This window comes from Silurus meridionalis, chromosome 3 (assembly GCF_014805685.1).
Source record: "Silurus meridionalis isolate SWU-2019-XX chromosome 3, ASM1480568v1, whole genome shotgun sequence".
Classification (NCBI taxonomy): Eukaryota; Metazoa; Chordata; class Actinopteri; order Siluriformes; family Siluridae; genus Silurus; species Silurus meridionalis.
In genome coordinates this window covers 14,882,736-14,903,310 of record NC_060886.1, presented here as the reverse complement: position 1 = coordinate 14,903,310, position 20,575 = coordinate 14,882,736, and the positions used below count along the sequence as shown (strand labels likewise).

Here is a 20,575-nt window from a genome sequence, read left to right as displayed (position 1 = left end):
CAGCAAGAGGAAGCAGTATGAAAGAATAGAGCAGGGGAAAATGGGAGCCAGAGCCAGCTTGTGTGGCATACAGAAAGATGACTCAAAGATGAAGTATGGACTGACACATACTGATTTGTAGCAAAGAACAGAACAGGAGAAGTGATACATGTGGCAATACAGGGCCTCTGATTTACAAAAGTAAAATATCCACAAGACACGCCAGAGCAAGAGAGAGAGAGCATATAAAAAGCAATCAGCTAACAGTGGATCTGTGGTTTCAGGGTGCTTTGGTTTTAGGATACAAACATTTTAAATTCAGTCTAAGCAAGTAAATCAAGAGGCCTGGCCCATACATTTTGTCTTTTAACTCTAGGGTCATAGTTTTTATTTGCTTCATCATTAGAGATGTAGTGAATCATAAAGTATAATGTACTTTCAACTAAAAAAGCTTATCAGCTGATATTAGTTATAATTGAATTATGTCAGTGATTACACATAGCACTTCATCAAAATAAGAATGGGTTCACCTCATTCACAGTCACATCAAAGACATTATAAACTGCATGTGGAATGCATTTAAGAATGGCAAAGTAAACTCTCTGCCTTGTTTCTGTTGTAGATAAGACTTGTAAAGCTGCTTATCCTCCTCATACTCTGCCCCATGCCTGGACTGGGCTTATCTGACTTAAGGAACACTAACACACACCATTTACAAGCACAACTAGATACAGACACATGACTAATAAATAAATAAATAAACAAATAAATAAATAAATTTAGTAAGTAAGTAAAAAAAGACAACAACCTAAAAAATAAAAAAAAGATTAGAGAATATTTCTGCTATGTTTTTTTTTTCTTTTTTTGGAACACTATTTAACCTTAGAATGTAAATAACTCCAAGTACATGGTAATTCAGATTGCTAACTTCGATCTTGTGATTAACATTTCTATGTTGGTTGAAGTGGTCTTTTCCAGAAAGACAGGGTCCCTCTCAAATTCAAAATTCAATGAGCCCTTATAACAAAATATAAGGGCTCATTAAATTTTTTAATGAATATGAAAATGCTAAATAGTTATATGTGCTTTGGCATTTACATCTCAGACCACCATAATCAAAACAACTGGGGAATATCTTTTGGGAGAATGGTGTTTCATGGCTCCTGTACATTTACAGAGATTTGCAGACTATTTACATTATCCAGAGAATTTCAGGAGTGCTAAGGCACATTGGTTGGTTTTCTATTCATGAGTTATTTTGTCAGTTTGTGACCCAAATCCTAAGACAATTTGTGGCTTCACGGTTGCCTTGAACATCTTCAGTTTTATTACATTTCCTGAAGTACTGCAGATATTCGAATGCTGAGTTAGTTATACCACCACAATGTTACATTTTCTTGTCAGTTTATTACTGTTCTGTGGTGTTTGACACATCATTAAATTGCATTCAAAACAAAAGCCTTTCTCAGACTGCAATTTTTATTTTTTTTTTAAGTTCTTTTCTTTTTTAAAGTAGCCACTCTGAAAGGCCATTCTTTTGCCATGCTGTTATCTCAAGGCTGTGTCTGTAGCATGCCACAGCACTCACAGTTTCACAACAGGAGCTTTGAGAAGATAAAGCACTGGATAATTCACTGCTGTCCAAGTTGACATTCTTGTGAAATTTGCATTCACCAGCATCAGCCCAGATAAAATGTTCCAATTTCTGTTAAAAAAATACACTGAAATACACTGAGATACACCTGAAAACCATTTTCACTGTTTACAGTTTTTCTCAAATGCTAAAACACATTTCACAAACGTTTCCTCCATGTTCCCCAATGTCTAAACACAACACCCTTTTCTAAAGCTACATAAACACAACCACACCTTCTCACTTCAAAACTCAAACTTTCACACCAAAAGAGCAGCTCGAAGCTTTCAAAAATGTAAACACGATACACATCATTACGCACTACAGCAAAACAATTGAAAACACAATGCTCGATTTGTGAGAAGGTTCTTTGTTTCATAACTGCCAATGCATATTTTTGAAACTTTACAGTAATGGATGTTCTTAGATCTCTGCAGAGGATTAGGCATTCAGATTTGAGAGTTTCATATGAAGAGTATAAATCTATAGTAAATTCTGCATGTACACTTCTGTAACACAACTCAATGCAAAAACAGAATCTATTGCACACAACAGTACATCTTCAAAACATGATCAGGGTGTGAAGTTTTTTTATTTACTTTATTCACACCACACACACACACCACAATCACTGTGCGGCATCATGTCGCTGAGCTGCATTGGGCCACATTAACTCATCCACATCGCAGGCTATATTGTCTCTTGCCAGGCACCGCGGGATAAACGCCCTGGAATGGCGAATCCATCCTTGGAAGGCCTCCACTGGGATGTCAACACAGGCCAGCTCCATTGCCCTTAGGAGGTTCTCTATAGTGTATGGTTGTCTGTCATAAACCTTCCATCTCCATGATGAGAAGAACTCCTCTATAGGGTTCAGGAAAGGGGAGTAGGGTGGCAGACAGACGTTTAAAAAGTGGTTACTGTTGGTGGTGAACCACTCTCTGATTTGGTTTGTTTTGTGGAAGCGTACATTGTCCCAAATGATCACATAAATTTGATGTGCGGGCCCAGGATGGTGTTGTTGGCGGTCCAGGAGGATGTCTTTTAGCTCCTCTAGGAAGGTGAGGAGACGTTGGGTGTTGTAAGACCCAAGGACAGCATGCCGGTGGACAAGCCCCTCCAAACCCATGGCCGCACAAAGAGTAATATTACCCCCCCGTTGGCCAGGAACCTCAGTGATGGCTCTTTGGCCAATGATGTTACGGCCCCTTTGCCTTCGTTTCTGCAGGTTTAAGCCAGCCTCATCCAGGAAGAGGTACTCATGAGGTCTGGCCATCGTGTCCAACTGTAATATCCTCTGTGAAAATGTGAAAGTGCACAGGTGTTCAGAACAACAGTCAATCAGGTAACACAGTATTGTCCAGAAGTAATGTAGGACACTGAGCAACACAGTATGTCCACTAACTGTACTGTGAACATGGATGTATACTTACTTGCACATACTCGTAACGTAGGTCTTTGTGTCGCGCAGAGTTGCGCTCAAAGGGAACCCTATAGACCTGTTTTATCCGCATCTTTTGGCACCGGAGAACTCAGTCTATTGTGGCCAAGCTGACATCAGCAATGCTCTCAAAGAACCATATCCACAATGAGGGTTTCTTGTGCTGCTGTAAATATGGCAACCCTCCCACCTCTATGTGGCATTCTTTTAACTCTAAAGAAAGAAACATGTGTTGTCAGTTTTACAATACAGTAACAACTGATTTGAAACCAATAGACTACTTTCACGGGCTTGTAAAATTGTATTGTGAAGCAATAGAGTACAATACCTGTTGTGTTGTCTGAATGCCCTGATAATGGTGGCCACGGTGAACCTACTCAGGTTTGGACGGACTCGTAGTCCTGCTTCAGCCATTGTCATGCCATGGACAATGACATGGTCAATGACTTTTGCTCGCATCTCGTCCGTAATGATGGTGCGAGGTTGTCTTGCTCTCCCTCCTGGACCTTCTCCTCTCCCTTGTTGGCCTGCTCCTCTTCCTCCTCTGATTTGAACTCCTCTTCCTCGTTGGCTTGCTCCTCTTCCTCCACTGATTTGAACTCCTCTTCCTCGTTGGCTTGCTCCTCTTCCTCCACTGATTTGAACTCCTCTTTCTCGTTGGCCTGCTCCTCTTCTTCCATGGCCAGCTCTTCTCCCTCCTCTGACTCGAATTCCTCTTCCCTTGACTCTGCCTTCATCCATTGTGTTTGTTTGGAATCTTCAGCAAACTGTGCACTCTGAACTTGCTTTTGTACATGTGGTCACAGCATTAGCAACAAGTGTCGTTGTGTGTAATGAATGACGCCAGGTGTGTTTATTGTGTTCAAATATTGCTGACTGTGGCAAGCATTTTGCATCACATGAGCTTTCATTTGAGAATATGAGCAGAGTTCTTTTGCAACTTGTGTTTTAGCAAAAAAAATGTGTTAAGATTTATGAGAACGGAGGATTGTGTTTTGTGGATTGTGTCTTCATGTGAAATGTGTTTATGATATTGGAAAATGATGGCTAGATTTAGTAAATGTGTTTAGACAACTGGTCATTTGGTTTAGAGGATTGGCTTTTGTGTTTTAGCATTTGAGAAAAACTGTAATGAGAACAGAATAATTAGCAAACATTTAATAGTTGCACAAACAGTGTATAATAGAAAAGATGGGAAAAAAAACAGAAGATAAAAAAACAATTGTTTTAAAGCTATGCTTTACAGTGTTTGATAAACATACAATTATCTTTGAATTTAAATGTGCCATGAATAAGTGACAAATAAACAAATATATAAAGACAGTAAAGGGAATCCTGCAGTATGGACTGTATAGCCAATGCACATTACAGCATGATATTATAATGTGATGTACAGGTATATATGCATTTGTTGTGCATTTATCTGTCTGTTTGCACAATGCTACAATTTGCACATCTGGTAGATGCTAAACTGAATTTCGTTGCTGTGTGCCTGACAGTAGAGTTCTAAATCTATCTATCTATCTATCTATCTATCTATCTATCTATCTATCTATCTATCTATCTATCTATCTATCTATCTATCTATCTATCTATCTTTCTTTCTTTCTTTCTATGCTGTAGTGCTAGGTGTGCACTATGCAGAGCACATGGGAGGTATAAGGTGTATTTATTCTTGTATTTTCCATACATACCCCTAAGCAACCTACACAGATCACATGATCCAGTTCAAATGTTGAGTTCAACTGTCTGTGCCAATTGATATAGATACAAAAATCTCCTAATATTAAGGAGCCAGGCATTTCAGAGAGAAAGGGGCAATGAAAAGGGGTGTCATTGTTATTGCTATAATGAATCTCAGTGAGTCTTCATCCTCACAAACAGGCTCTGCTTATCACCTGGGATTGAAGTGGACTCGCGAGACCTCAAACCACGCCCCTGTATTACCATGGCGATAGAGGCACCACGCGATAGGGGGCGGAGAGCTTCAGCTATAAAAGTTAGAGGATTTCCGTGGCGCTGCGGTGCAGAGCGGCGACTTTTACCTGCGGTAGTTGTGCGGAGAGCTCAGCTAGGCAGAGCAGAAACTTCAGCAAGACATTGAAAGAAAGTTCAGCGAAACATGGGACGCGGAGTGAGTACAAATACACACCAACACACCTTTATTTTAGATTTGAACAAGATGTAACATGTTGGTGAGCAGCTGCATCCTTCCAGCCAAAAGGCAGCCTGCTGAGAGACAGATACTGGTGTTTGTTTATTAGTGTGCTAGATGTTAACTGACAAGTAAATATAACTGTCATTCAAATAGCCATAAACTAAAAATAACTATTATCAATAATTATATAATAATAATAATTATTATTTTATTATTATTATTATTATTATTATTATTATTATTATTATTATTATTATTTTACTGGTAGTAGTAGTTGCTTTCAAGGATGTTAACAAGTAAAGTAAGGATGCTGCTAAAACAATTCAGTGTTGCATGTACAGTATTTTTTATTTATATGGACAATTCATTTACACTAACACAAATCTTTGCTACTCACGTGCACTTTATGTCGTGCCCCAGTTAATTTTATGTAGTTCATTCCATAAAGCTTACTTGGCTTGACCCCCCCCTTGATACCCCCCCAAACAAAAACCCTTAATCCATGGCATGTAGACTTTTTAAGAATCACGTGTAAAGTTTGGAGGAAAGGAAAACGTCTTTTAATAAACTTTTTATTTAAGTTATAGAATTGGCATCTTATAGACAATTTAATATTATTAAATATTATAATAAGATTTCTGCTTCAGTAATCTGGACTAGGATACTGTAGCTAATTCACAACAAAAATAATAAAATTAAAACAAAGTAAAATTTTTACATTTTCAGTCGATGTAATACTTAGAGTTGCTGAAGTAGTTGCTTTGTTTAACTCTTATAATTCTATGTATTGAAAATATGGGATAAAGTTTTGAAAGACCGGTTGGGAGGGTGTCACTGTTATAATTTGATGGGAAAGCATGAAGATTTGGACCGACAAGCCAAGACGTGCTTTGTTATGTAATCTGGTAGTCTATTCAAATGCCTATAAAAATGGTCTTATCATCCATGGCAACTGAACAGCCCCCGTCTATTAAAGGACTGATGCGTAAGTGCTTAAATAACTTGTGTGTCCTGTTTGGGACCTCATGACGGCTCCCTTTTTTCTCTCCCTGAGGCGCTTTTTTGGCCATTGTTAAATATTGGTTTGTGATCACACACCTAACTGCTGTTTTGTTGCACCTTTTTTCCACTTTGGGACATAATGTGCTCAGTATGTTATGGTTGAATAAATTATCTTCCCCAGTGCACCATAGTGGAACATGCCATGTTAATTAAAAACTACTAAAGGAAATATGCTTGGTAAAATATTCTACCACACAGTGGCCTGTAAACAAGATAATCATATGCATTATGTGCCACAGAAAACCAGTCAATATATTTACTTCCTTATGAGAATAAAATGTGTGGAATTGATCCTTTTAGCAAAGCACTGTGGGTGTTTTGGGAGTGGTGGTGACTTCGGTGATGCATCTATCAACTAGTCTTTGCTGTTTATTTCGTCTGTCTGTTGCCCCAGAATTTTTATGTATTTGCTGCTTTCCAGCAATATGTGCAATCCGACTATAGGGCAATAGTGGTGTAATTCAGTGTCTTCCAGTGAGCCACAGTCTCAGTCCCATAAGCATTGCCACTAATGCAGCACTTCAACCGTGAACGATGGTGGAACAGTCTTTTGAATAAAACATCAGCGATAAAGACCATCAGAGGGTCTTTATCCACTGGGAAAACTTCTAGTTTCAAGTATCCAGAGAGCAATTTGTGATGATTAAAATATTAACATGAGCCAATGTTCTTTTTCCAACCAAGGAGCTAATAAAAAGAAATAGATGGCTTTTATGTTCATTCCTCTTTTTTTAGTGCTGCTCCTCATCATTTGTTTCACTTATATTGACTCCAGTTCAGTGTAAAAGCTGCACATATGCATAGTTGAGATGGCCTTTTTACTACAGAGCAAATGTTATAGTGCATTTAATTTATTCATTCTGTTTCCATTGACAAAAGTTGTTAAAATCGCTTTAGGTTTACCAGATACTACATAGTAATGCACTTTCCTAAAATACTTTTTTGACCATAATCTGACCATAACCAGTTTAATTTCTGTGCCACATATCTGCTTAACCTATACTATATAAGACTGTAGTAGAAAGAGGTCGTTCTACAGCATACTTCAGTGTCAAGTAATGTTAGTCATGACAAGGTCATTAAAAAAGATCTTTTAAAATAAATCTTTTCATTGTTTGTACCTTTACAGGGAGGAGGACGAGATCAGTATGATGTGGCAGCAACGTCAGAGCAAAGTGGGAAGAAAAAGATCAAGAAGGGAAAAGATATGGATGAGCTGAAAAAGGAAGTGGATTTGGTAAGCATTTAAACTTTTGTATTTGAATAAACTATATAATAAACTAACTAAAGACAAAAAGTTTGAAAATGTGTTTACTGATATTTTTATGAAGGATGATCACAAGCTGAGCTTAGACGAGCTTCACCGTAAATATGGTACAGACTTGAGCAAGGTAAGAATTTTCATAATTTAAAGGATCCATTTTACATAAATCAAGAAAGTCAAACAGAACACTTTGTCTTCCAGGGCCTTACAACCTCACGTGCACAAGAGATTCTTGCTCGTGATGGCCCCAATGCCCTCACACCTCCACCTACAACACCTGAGTGGGTGAAGTTTTGTAAGCAGATGTTTGGAGGCTTCTCTATGCTGCTATGGACTGGCGCTGTTCTCTGCTTTCTTGCTTATGGTATTCAAGCTGCAATGGAAGATGAACCGGCCAATGATAATGTGAGTTAAAATAATTAACAGATGGTATTTTAAGTCTGTTTTATGTTGTTATAAGAAATTGTTTGATCACATATTGCCTTTTGCTTTGCCATGCAGCTGTATTTAGGAGTTGTGCTTTCAGCTGTTGTCATCGTCACTGGGTGCTTCTCCTACTACCAAGAAGCAAAAAGTTCGAAAATCATGGACTCCTTCAAGAACCTGGTGCCCCAGGTAACATAATTATTACCATCTAGCAGACATAAAGCTTATTCAAACATTATGTAATAATCAGTAATTTTGTATACAGTATTTGCATATTTTGAAATAGTTTAATCAGAATCAGATCTTCCATTATTCAGGTAGTAAAACAAGATTTATTCATGAACTGCAGAATTGCTGTTGACTTCAAAATATTGTCAATATGTGCTCATGAGTATAAAGAACTGTGTGCACTGAAAGGCGTCAGAAGTTGCTGAATATTTGCTATGTTTCTGAGGGAGTGTGCAGCGGTACACATGAAATAGAATAATCTGAAATAGAAATAGACTAGTGTTACATCCTCTTAAGATCATTTTAAACAAATCTTCCCAGCAAGCTCTGGTTCTCCGTGATGGTGAGAAAAAGCAGATCAATGCAGAGGATGTAGTTTTGGGCGATCTGGTGGAGGTAAAAGGTGGAGATAGGATTCCTGCAGACCTGCGTATCATTTCTGCACATGGTTGTAAGGTAGGTCTATTTGAGAGCAGTTCAATAAATTCATTTATAGAGCTTGCTTGTTGGTAGCAACATTAACATTTTTACATTTTTGTGCATAACACTATTTGAATCCTAAAGGTGGACAACTCATCTCTTACTGGAGAGTCAGAACCTCAAACTCGTTCTCCAGATTTTTCCAATGATAACCCTCTGGAGACCAAGAATATCGCTTTCTTCTCTACCAACTGTGTGGAAGGTACTTCATAGTAATTGTATGAATGCTGGAAATTGATGAAAGTCAGTAAAGACAATCCTTGTAATAGTAGTGATTTACGTTTAGGCACTGCACGTGGTATTGTCATCAGCACTGGCGACCACACTGTAATGGGCCGAATTGCTACACTTGCTTCTGGTCTTGAAGTGGGCAGGACACCCATCTCTATCGAAATTGAGCACTTCATCCACATTATAACAGGCGTGGCTATCTTTCTTGGAGTTTCCTTCTTCATCCTCTCTCTTGTTTTGGGCTATAGCTGGCTTGAAGCAGTCATCTTCCTCATTGGAATCATTGTTGCTAATGTGCCTGAAGGTCTTCTCGCTACTGTTACTGTAAGTAAAAGAATGAAAAGTATGTGTTTTAGCTTGTATTTAACTCTGTATTGACCAAGTGGTACTAAGCGAAACTTAACACTGTTTTATTTCTATGTTTGTGTCTCCTTAGGTCTGTCTCACATTGACAGCAAAACGCATGGCTAAGAAGAATTGCCTGGTGAAGAACCTTGAGGCTGTGGAAACCCTGGGCTCCACATCAACCATCTGCTCAGACAAGACAGGAACCCTGACCCAAAACCGCATGACTGTTGCACACATGTGGTTTGACAACCAGATCCATGAAGCTGACACCACGGAAAACCAGAGCGGAACATGCTTTGATCGAAGCTCATCCACCTGGAACTCCCTGGCACGCATTGCTGGTCTTTGCAATAGGGCCGTTTTCTTAGCAGAGCAAAATGATGTTCCTATTTTAAAGGTATTTTTCGGTACATTATAGCGCACTAATAATATATTAGCTAGACTTGCTAATGCAGTAGGTGCCTGCTGTTTATTAATTTAAGAAAACAATACAGGGAGTGCAGAATTATTAGGCAAGTTGTATTTTTGAGGATTAATTTTATTTGAGGATTTAATTTGAACAACAACCATGTTCTCAATGAACACAAAAAACTCATTAATATCAAAGCTGAATATTTTTGGAAGTAGTTTTTAGTTTTAGCTATTTTAGGGGGATATCTGTGTGTGCAGGTGACTATTACTGTGCATAATTATTAGGCAACTTAACAAAAAACAAATTCATACCCATTTCAATTATTTATTTTTACCAGTGAAACCAATATAACATCTCAACATTCACAAATATACATGTCTGACATTCAAAACCAAACAAAACAAATCAGTGACCAATATAGCCACCTTTCTTTGCAAGGACACTCAAAAGCCTGCCATCCATGGATTCTGTCAGTGTTTTGATCTGTTCACCATCAACATTGCGTGCAGCAGCAACCACAGCCTCCCAGACACTGTTCAGAGAGGTGTACTGTTTTCCTCCTTGTAAATCGCACATTTGATGATGGACCACAGGTTCTCAATGGGGTTCAGATCAGGTGAACAAGGAGGCCATATCATTAGATTTTCTTCTTTATACCCTTTCTTGCCAGCCACGCTGTGGAGTACTTGGACGTGTGTGATGGAGCATTGTCCTGCATGAAAATCATGTTTTTCTTGAAGGATGCAGACTTCTTCCTGTACCACTGCTTGAAGAAGGTGTCTTCCAGAAACTGGCAGTAGGACTGGGAGTTCAGCTTGACTCCATCCTCAACCCGAAAAGGCCCCACAAGCTCATCTTTGATGATACCAGCCCAAACCAGTACTCCACCTCCACCTTGCTGGCGCCTGAGTCGGACTGGAGCTCTCTGCCCTTTACCAATCCAGCCACGGGCCCATCCATCTGGCCCATCAAGACTCACTCTCATTTCATCAGTCCATAAAACCTTAGAAAATCAGTCTTGAGATATTTCTTGGCCCAGTCTTGACGTTTCAGCTTGTGTGTCTTGTTCAGTGGTGGTCGACTTTCTGCCTTTCTTACCTTGGCCATGTCTCTGAGTATTGCACACCTTGTGCTTTTGGGCACCCAGTGATGTTGCAGCTCTGAAATATGGCCAAACTGGTGGCAAGTGGCATCTTGGCAGCTGCACGCTTGACTTTTCTCAGTTCACGGGCAGTTATTTTGCGCCTTGGTTTTTCCACACGCTTCTTGCGACCCTGTCGACTATTTTGAATGAAACGCTTGATTGTTCGATGATCACGCTCAGAAGCTTGGCTATTTTAAGACTGCTGCATCCTCTGCAATATATCTCACTATTTTTGACTTTTCTGAGCCTGTCAAGTCCTTCTTTTGACCCATTTTGCCAAAGGAAAGGAAGTTGCCTAATAATTATGCACACCTGATATAGGGTGTTGATGTCATTAGACCACACCCCTTCTCATTACAGAGATGCACATCACCTAATATGCTTAATTGGTAGTAGGCTTTTCAGCCTATACAGCTTGGAGTAAGACAACATGCATAACGAGGATGATGTGGTCAAAATACTCATTTGCCTAATAATTCTGCACTCCCTGTAAATACATCCTGAATCAAGAGACGGTTTCTAACTGTTTTGAATAACAATGAAACAAACAGATCATGTTGCATTTTGTATTTGTGCAAAAGTTTACTTATTACCTCACTTGAAGTTCTGTTGTTTTTTGTTTTTTTCTTTTTTAAAGAGAGATGTTGCTGGAGATGCTTCAGAGTCTGCTCTCCTGAAGTGTATTGAACTTTGTTGTGGATCTGTGAAAGAGATGAGGGACAAACATACAAAAGTGGCAGAAATCCCATTCAACTCAACTAATAAATACCAGGTGTGCTCAATATATATTCTAAACGTGTCATATGATATCATTCAAAAATGAGAAGCAAGCTTTCATCAGACATCCTATCTTGATGCTGAGTTTCATGATGAACACATGATCTAATTTCAATAAGAATAAGTAATCAGTTAAATAATGCATGATGCAATACAGTAGTGATGAGTAAAAAAATGACATTCATGAAACATTAATTAATTTGTTATTCCATTTCTTATTTAAATGAATTTTATTTTATTGTAGCTTTCAGTGCACAAGAACCCAGATTCAACCTCAGATTTTAAATATTTCCTTGTAATGAAAGGAGCCCCTGAGAGAATTCTGGACCGCTGCAGCTCCATAATGTTACAAGGAAAGGTTCAGCCTCTAGACGATGACATGAGAGAAGCTTTTCAGAATGCTTACCTGGAGCTGGGAGGGCTTGGAGAAAGAGTACTGGGTAATGAAGGAAAAAGAGGAGGAAAAAAATCACAAGCCTATAACTAAGATTTTGTAATTTATCATCCAACAGATAATGATTGCTCTCTATTTACACCCAGGATTTTGCCAATTCTTCTTGCCTGAGGAACAATTTCCAGAAGGCTTCCAGTTTGATACAGATGATGTAAACTTTCCAACTGAGAATCTATGCTTTGTTGGTCTCATGTCTATGATTGATCCTCCACGTGCCGCAGTGCCAGATGCTGTGGGAAAATGCAGGAGTGCTGGCATTAAGGTATGGTCAACTGACTGTCTCAACAATCCCATTAATATATTCTTAGCATTATTACAATTTGGGATATTTGATTTTTAATTTGAATATATCTTTTTCAGGTTATAATGGTCACTGGTGACCATCCAATCACTGCTAAAGCTATTGCCAAAGGTGTTGGGATTATCTCTGAGGGCAACGAGACAGTTGAAGACATTGCTGCACGCTTGAACATTCCTATCAATGAAGTCAATCCAAGGTATGCTTGGTCATCTCGGTCATGTTTTTTCCAGAAACCTACTTGACTAGGCTGAAAACTGCTAGCTAGCATAAAATAAAATTATAACAAGTATATCAATTGTTAAATGTAAAAAAAACACGCTTTTTAAAGAAAGTATTTGAGGTAGCACACATTTTATTTATTTTTTGCCTTCGACAAAAAATCAGGAAACTATTAAACTTGTGGCTCAGACTTGGGTAGGACAAATGAAAGTCATTGTTTGGCAGAAAAAGTAGCACATGCTATAGCTACAGCACTAAAGTGCATCCCGCCACTGTCAAGTATGTTCGGGTTAAAAAAAATGTTTGTGTTGCAAAGTTTAGCAACAAGTGATTGCTGGCCTACTGTGCCCAACCACATAATCTTCTTGTCCCAGTTTCCTGGGCTACTGATTTGTCTACCCCTGAGCTTTCAAACATGCAGCAGTGGTCTTCAAAGACCGCTGCATAGAAACTGCTATAAATAACAAGCACTCGGATTATCAAGAACAGGACACCACAATACAAGCTACTCATGTGCTGCAAGAGCTGAAGTAGCTAATGCCTAACTACATGTCATACAGTGAATGAATAAAGAGTAATCAGTGTCTTTTTTTTGTTTTTACAGAGATGCTAAAGCATGCGTTGTCCATGGTGGTGAACTTAAAGACCTTAGTTCTGAACATTTAGATGATATTCTAAAATACCACACAGAGATTGTGTTTGCTAGAACCTCACCCCAGCAGAAACTGATCATTGTTGAAGGGTGTCAGCGTCAGGTGATATTTTCTTTCTGCTAATCTGATGTGTTTTAGAATCCTAAAAATGAAAAATGTTGCATTTCTGCTAACACCCAATGTTCAATGCTAGAATCTGTGGCACACCATGATAAAATATGTATTGTAAATAAAATAATTATTTAATATTATGATAACTGTAGATGTTTTTACTCATTTTTACATAATTTAATTATTTTTAATATTATGATAACTGTAGATGTTTTGATCTCATTAAAACATAATTCACTGTGTTCCACAGGGAGCCATCGTGGCTGTTACAGGTGATGGTGTGAATGATTCTCCTGCTCTGAAGAAAGCTGATATTGGTGTTGCTATGGGCATTGCTGGCTCTGATGTATCCAAGCAGGCTGCAGACATGATCCTTCTGGATGACAATTTTGCATCAATTGTCACTGGAGTAGAAGAAGGTACATAAACTGTGTTTATGGTAATTACTGAAACCTTCCACGAGCGCTGTTACTGTTAATGCATATACAATTTTTCTGTTCAGGCCGGCTGATCTTTGACAACCTGAAGAAGTCCATTGCATACACCCTGACCAGTAACATCCCTGAGATCACACCTTTTCTGCTCTTCATCATTGCTAATATCCCTCTGCCACTGGGAACTGTCACCATTCTATGTATTGACCTCGGGACGGACATGGTCAGTGTAAAGCCTCCTGTTATGTTTTTTTATTGTAATACCTGCTAACGCTGCTCTTTGTGTTGTTTATTTAGCTCCCAGCTATTTCCCTGGCATATGAAGCTGCTGAGAGTGACATCATGAAGAGGCAGCCCAGAAACCCCAAAACAGACAAGCCTATAACTAAGATTTTGTAATTTATCATCCAACAGATAATGATTGCTCTCTATTTACACCCAGGATTTTGCCAATTCTTCTTGCCTGAGGAACAATTTCCAGAAGGCTTCCAGTTTGATACAGATGATGTAAACTTTCCAACTGAGAATCTATGCTTTGTTGGTCTCATGTCTATGATTGATCCTCCACGTGCCGCAGTGCCAGATGCTGTGGGAAAATGCAGGAGTGCTGGCATTAAGGTATGGTCAACTGACTGTCTCAACAATCCCATTAATATATTCTTAGCATTATTACAATTTGGGATATTTGATTTTTAATTTGAATATATCTTTTTCAGGTTATAATGGTCACTGGTGACCATCCAATCACTGCTAAAGCTATTGCCAAAGGTGTTGGGATTATCTCTGAGGGCAACGAGACAGTTGAAGACATTGCTGCACGCTTGAACATTCCTATCAATGAAGTCAATCCAAGGTATGCTTGGTCATCTCGGTCATGTTTTTTCCAGAAACCTACTTGACTAGGCTGAAAACTGCTAGCTAGCATAAAATAAAATTATAACAAGTATATCAATTGTTAAATGTAAAAAAAACACGCTTTTTAAAGAAAGTATTTGAGGTAGCACACATTTTATTTATTTTTTGCCTTCGACAAAAAATCAGGAAACTATTAAACTTGTGGCTCAGACTTGGGTAGGACAAATGAAAGTCATTGTTTGGCAGAAAAAGTAGCACATGCTATAGCTACAGCACTAAAGTGCATCCCGCCACTGTCAAGTATGTTCGGGTTAAAAAAAATGTTTGTGTTGCAAAGTTTAGCAACAAGTGATTGCTGGCCTACTGTGCCCAACCACATAATCTTCTTGTCCCAGTTTCCTGGGCTACTGATTTGTCTACCCCTGAGCTTTCAAACATGCAGCAGTGGTCTTCAAAGACCGCTGCATAGAAACTGCTATAAATAACAAGCACTCGGATTATCAAGAACAGGACACCACAATACAAGCTACTCATGTGCTGCAAGAGCTGAAGTAGCTAATGCCTAACTACATGTCATACAGTGAATGAATAAAGAGTAATCAGTGTCTTTTTTTTGTTTTTACAGAGATGCTAAAGCATGCGTTGTCCATGGTGGTGAACTTAAAGACCTTAGTTCTGAACATTTAGATGATATTCTAAAATACCACACAGAGATTGTGTTTGCTAGAACCTCACCCCAGCAGAAACTGATCATTGTTGAAGGGTGTCAGCGTCAGGTGATATTTTCTTTCTGCTAATCTGATGTGTTTTAGAATCCTAAAAATGAAAAATGTTGCATTTCTGCTAACACCCAATGTTCAATGCTAGAATCTGTGGCACACCATGATAAAATATGTATTGTAAATAAAATAATTATTTAATATTATGATAACTGTAGATGTTTTTACTCATTTTTACATAATTTAATTATTTTTAATATTATGATAACTGTAGATGTTTTGATCTCATTAAAACATAATTCACTGTGTTCCACAGGGAGCCATCGTGGCTGTTACAGGTGATGGTGTGAATGATTCTCCTGCTCTGAAGAAAGCTGATATTGGTGTTGCTATGGGCATTGCTGGCTCTGATGTATCCAAGCAGGCTGCAGACATGATCCTTCTGGATGACAATTTTGCATCAATTGTCACTGGAGTAGAAGAAGGTACATAAACTGTGTTTATGGTAATTACTGAAACCTTCCACGAGCGCTGTTACTGTTAATGCATATACAATTTTTCTGTTCAGGCCGGCTGATCTTTGACAACCTGAAGAAGTCCATTGCATACACCCTGACCAGTAACATCCCTGAGATCACACCTTTTCTGCTCTTCATCATTGCTAATATCCCTCTGCCACTGGGAACTGTCACCATTCTATGTATTGACCTCGGGACGGACATGGTCAGTGTAAAGCCTCCTGTTATGTTTTTTTATTGTAATACCTGCTAACGCTGCTCTTTGTGTTGTTTATTTAGCTCCCAGCTATTTCCCTGGCATATGAAGCTGCTGAGAGTGACATCATGAAGAGGCAGCCCAGAAACCCCAAAACAGACAAGCTTGTAAATGAAAGGCTCATTAGTATTGCATATGGCCAAATAGGTGAGGATGTTGTAATTTAGGGGTTTTTAATTTTAAAAATAAATATATTAAAATGGCATAAGTCCTAAAGACGAACAAATGTATTAAATCACAGGAGCATTTTGACAAGAACATGTGCTATATAGTTATTAGCTATTTAGATAGTTAGTTCTTAACTGTAAAAATTAATAAAAGGCACTATTTTGTAAAAATACAGTTAAGTACAAATTCATTGAAAGGTAAATTAGGATTATTATATAGCAAATGGCTCTGTTTATCCTTTTTATTTCATTAGATATTTTGTAAACTGGTTCTGCATTATTCTCAGGTATGATACAGGCACTGGCTGGCTTTTTCGCATATTTTGTCATCCTGGCTGAAAATGGGTTCCTGCCACCAAAACTCCTTGGAATCCGTGAGAACTGGGATGACAAATATGTTAATGATCTTGAGGACAGCTATGGGCAGCAGTGGGTACGTTTAACACAGTTTCACTTAAATCAGACCAAGCGTATTTTATTTCAATGTGTCACAACTTCCTTCTTGCTTAATTTCAGACATACGAACAGAGAAAGATTGTGGAGTTTACCTGCCACACTGCCTTCTTCACCAGTATTGTGGTTGTGCAGTGGGCTGACCTGATTATCTGCAAGACCAGGAGGAACTCTGTTTTCCAGCAAGGAATGAAGTAAGTCATGTAGAATAAATACAGATACTTATCTGATGATATAAGCTTGGAAGTTTGGACCATGTTTATAAAAGGGATATTTTTCCATAATGTTGTCTGATTAAAATTGACTCTTTTTTAAAACCAGGAATAAAATCCTCATATTCGGACTGTTTGAGGAAACTGCTCTTGCAGCATTCTTATCCTATTGCCCAGGGTTGGATGTGGCTCTGAGAATGTATCCGCTCAAGTAAGCCGAATAAATGCTTTAGTTCTTTAAATATAATGTATTTGGTATTAGATGAGGTACAACAAAATCTGTCGATCGTGTGAATATTTTGAGATTTACTTACTGGCTCTTTTTTCAGGCCCAACTGGTGGTTCTGCGCTTTCCCATACTCTCTCCTCATCTTTATCTATGATGAAATCAGAAAGCTCATCCTTAGGCGCTATCCTGGAGGTAAATACTACAATTGCAAATACTGTAAATTTTTGCATTTAAAGAAAGTAATTATATTAATTTTTTATTACTGTATATTAATATCATTTTCCTCTTTTACTTTTTAGGCTGGGTGGAGAGAGAGACATACTATTAGAAAACAAAACTTGAGACAAAACACCAACTAAACTTTTGTTTAGTCCTCTGATAGATTTGCTACTCTGGTTTTGAACCTATTTACATTTACAATGTTTTTAAACCACGTTTATATGTGTTTTAACTGAGTAATATAAATAAACAATTAATGTTAACCCATTGTTTTTCATTTAAAGTACTTAGCAGTCTCTTGTCTTTTTTATTATAAATTTAAGAATACAATCTGTATTCTGTCTTGTGACATATTAACATTGGATTGCTCTTTCTAATCTGGTCGACAGTGAAAAGAGGAGAAAAATGGAGGACAATGGTGTCTTGGATACCATCAAGCACCTCTAAATTATTTCATTTATAGTCAGGAAGCACTTTGTGGGAACCAAAGTTCGCCTGCAATGGATGTGTTTCAATTCTCCATGACAACACGGTTCCTTTACTGACTTTGTTCCTTTACTCATCCATTCATTCAAGCCTGTCCGTAAAAGCAATTAAAATGCAAGACCAGTTATACACAAGGAAACAGTCGGTGATGAATTGGTGTTCTATTGTCCTACTGCACATGATTAAATTAAATGGGACAATTCATGGTTTCATAAAGATTATCATTATTTATCTTTACTTGAGCAGAAATAAATGATTAAATGTCTTAGGAAGGGTTACATAATGTGTTCAAGAGCTCAGTAGCTCAGGATCTCCAACTTACCACCCACAATCAAACTCTGACAGAATTTCTCATGCTTCATTAAAATGAATTAAAGTGGAGAAATTGTGGCATTGAGTTGTCAAGCTTTGGGCATTGATTAATTGTTTCTTTGCTGTGGGATGCTCCTTATAAAATGTTACATTACTAAGAATAGAGTCTAATAAGTGCTAATATGTATGATCTTTTAAAAGATGCATGGACATAGTGACTCGTTCCCCAGTGTGTTTGCCAAGTCATGCTGCATTTTAGCACAGAGAACTGGGGGCCCCGGCTCAAACCCTTCTTCTGTTCTGTGGTGCTTGAATTGGGCTTTAGTTGAAACGAGTGAATGTGAATTGGCAATAACAACTTTTGTGCAGTTGAATGAAAATAGGGCTCTTGTTGGACTGAAAGAGGGAACTTACTTTTGGGTCCAAGCATGTCATGCCAAGGTAACTTATGTAATATCAGCCTGTTTATGCACCGGTGTTTGCGAATAGTCACAATTTGGCAAAGACAAATAACACATGCACCAATGCAAAATAAGCTACTTTAACTACAGCAGAAGATGTTTTTAGGGAAGTGTCATTGGACACAGTATCAAATATACATGAATATTTAAAAAGAATTGTTTTGTAAATTACCGTTGAAAAATAACACCCTCTGACTTCATTCATACAGCTTGGTGGAACTTGATTGTTACCTTCCTGCAAAATTTAGTAGGTCACAAGGTTTACTGACAGGTCCGATCTGTTCAGATAAATGGCAATTCTCCAGCTATAAATAATTAATCAGATAATTTGCTTTGCATTTGAGAACACACTAATGCTTGTCATCCGTCACTGGAGTAGTGCTACTAATCCCAAAGCACATGCAATTCTGCAAAAGAACTTAGGTTAGGGTTTATTTAGAACACAGTCACAAGGTGTATAAAAATGCAGTGTGGCTCTATACAGCAGACCTTGTCTTGTAAATGCTTGCACATGTACACCAAAGAGCACACAACAAAAAGATATTAAATCTGAGCACAAGACATAATAGACTGATCTTTTGAATTTCTGTGGCAGGAGGACCGGTGAAAACCCAACCATTATCAAAGCTGGCAGTCATAAGGCAAAAATAGACTGATACCAAACAGCTGGAGTCTAGAATTGTTAGAATGTATTGCTTAAATACTCTTGTCAGATCAGTTTGTTAAAATGTCTATTCTCAGTGACAATGAAGAGCTTAAATTGTATTAATTTACTTAAAGGTAGCAACGTGGAGTTAAATAAACAGTGTATAGATCTACAATGCAGTGAGCGATAAGGATAAGAGGGAAAGGACAAGTGTTCTTCAGGAAGACCTCAAGATAAAGGGTTATGCAGACAGCAAACTCCTTGAAAGATACCCATGATGGCTGTTTTGAAAAGAGGTTATTGAATGGATGGGTGGGATCTGTGAAAATCCACACAGGTTTCTTTTTTTAATGTAGACAAGTGCAAAGCTCTGATGGAGAAGAAAAGGCAGACAAAGAATCTCTTAGCAAAGTAAAAAAGAGAAAAAAACACAACCTAGCCTTGAAATCCGAGGGGAACCAGACATTGATGGAGGCAGCAAAGCTACACTCAGTAATTGCAGAGAAGAAATGGCTCTCAGTGGGCATTGAGACATTGTGCTTTTTGAGATGCTACTGAATGAAGCCTCTCTGTCAAGATTTTGTGATACTGTTTGGAATTTGTTTTGTACTAAAGGTGCTGCAAAGCTGGTCATTTAGTATTTACAGTAGAGATTATAACCCCCTTTATTGCAGATCATACTGTATTTTCAGATTTAGTTTCAGATTCAGTTAATATTAGTATTTAAATATAAATTATATTTTATTTATAGAAGGCAGCCAGGTACCTATTTATGCATGCATCTTCAGTTCAGTTGTTTACTGGAGATTGATAAATTAACAGGTGCATACAAAAGTTATAGTTATTTACACTATACATGAAAGTCAGTGAAAGGCAAACGATTTAGTTTGGGCCCCTTAAAATTCACTGGAGAAAATAAAGCAAGTAGAAGCCAAAACACTAATGCTATTATGTGATCATTCATTTCACACCAGTGAACAAATGCAAACTTGCACTGAATACCAAGAGGCCCCAGGGTGAGAAACTGCCCTTAAGTAGGAAGAAAGAACGTAAACTGGCTCTGAATAAGTAAATGGTGCCACCTCTTTCCCATGCCACTTATAATCCCTGCACAAAACAAAAACAAACTGAAACAAAACAGCAATTTATATTATTGTCTTCAGACAAACTCCAGTTCATCTGCAAAGAAATACATTTCTAGTTGTCATACATTTTAAATAATAAATAAACAGACATATGCATTTTGTATTTATTAAAAATAAGCTTGTAAATGGGTGGTTGTCATTT

The 20,575-nt window shown here is 38.0% G+C and overlaps 2 protein-coding genes across 3 annotated transcripts; one reads left to right on the top strand and one right to left on the bottom strand.

Annotated features, from left to right (window-relative positions):
* Positions 1-2,240: 2,240 nt before the first annotated feature.
* On the bottom strand, positions 2,241-3,145 carry LOC124381711. Its single transcript, XM_046843589.1, has 2 exons — positions 3,046-3,145; positions 2,241-2,909 (listed from the first exon to the last, which is right to left on the bottom strand). Exons 1-2 carry the CDS (start codon positions 3,124-3,126, stop codon positions 2,241-2,243), a joined length of 750 nt encoding a protein of 249 aa, XP_046699545.1. The 5' UTR covers positions 3,127-3,145.
* A 1,898-nt stretch (positions 3,146-5,043) lies between these two features.
* Positions 5,044-17,669, top strand: atp1a1b (ATPase Na+/K+ transporting subunit alpha 1b). Of its 2 annotated transcripts, XM_046844150.1 has the most exons (22): positions 5,044-5,187; positions 7,403-7,510; positions 7,605-7,664; positions 7,739-7,942; positions 8,039-8,152; positions 8,513-8,647; positions 8,756-8,873; positions 8,958-9,226; positions 9,339-9,647; positions 11,444-11,578; positions 11,828-12,023; positions 12,124-12,299; positions 12,398-12,534; positions 13,162-13,312; positions 13,572-13,740; positions 13,824-13,978; positions 16,127-16,250; positions 16,558-16,703; positions 16,787-16,917; positions 17,045-17,146; positions 17,265-17,356; positions 17,464-17,669. In XM_046844150.1, the coding sequence occupies exons 1-22, from the start codon at positions 5,176-5,178 to the stop codon at positions 17,490-17,492; spliced, it is 3,072 nt and encodes a 1,023-aa protein (XP_046700106.1). In that variant the 5' UTR covers positions 5,044-5,175; the 3' UTR covers positions 17,493-17,669. The 2 variants fall into 2 exon arrangements, with proteins under 2 accessions (XP_046700106.1, XP_046700097.1); XM_046844141.1 differs by lacking the exons at positions 5,044-5,187; positions 7,403-7,510; positions 7,605-7,664; ... (11 more) ...; positions 13,572-13,740; positions 13,824-13,978 and adding exons at positions 14,173-14,373; positions 14,472-14,608; positions 15,236-15,386; positions 15,646-15,814; positions 15,898-16,052.
* Positions 17,670-20,575: the final 2,906 nt, after the last annotated feature.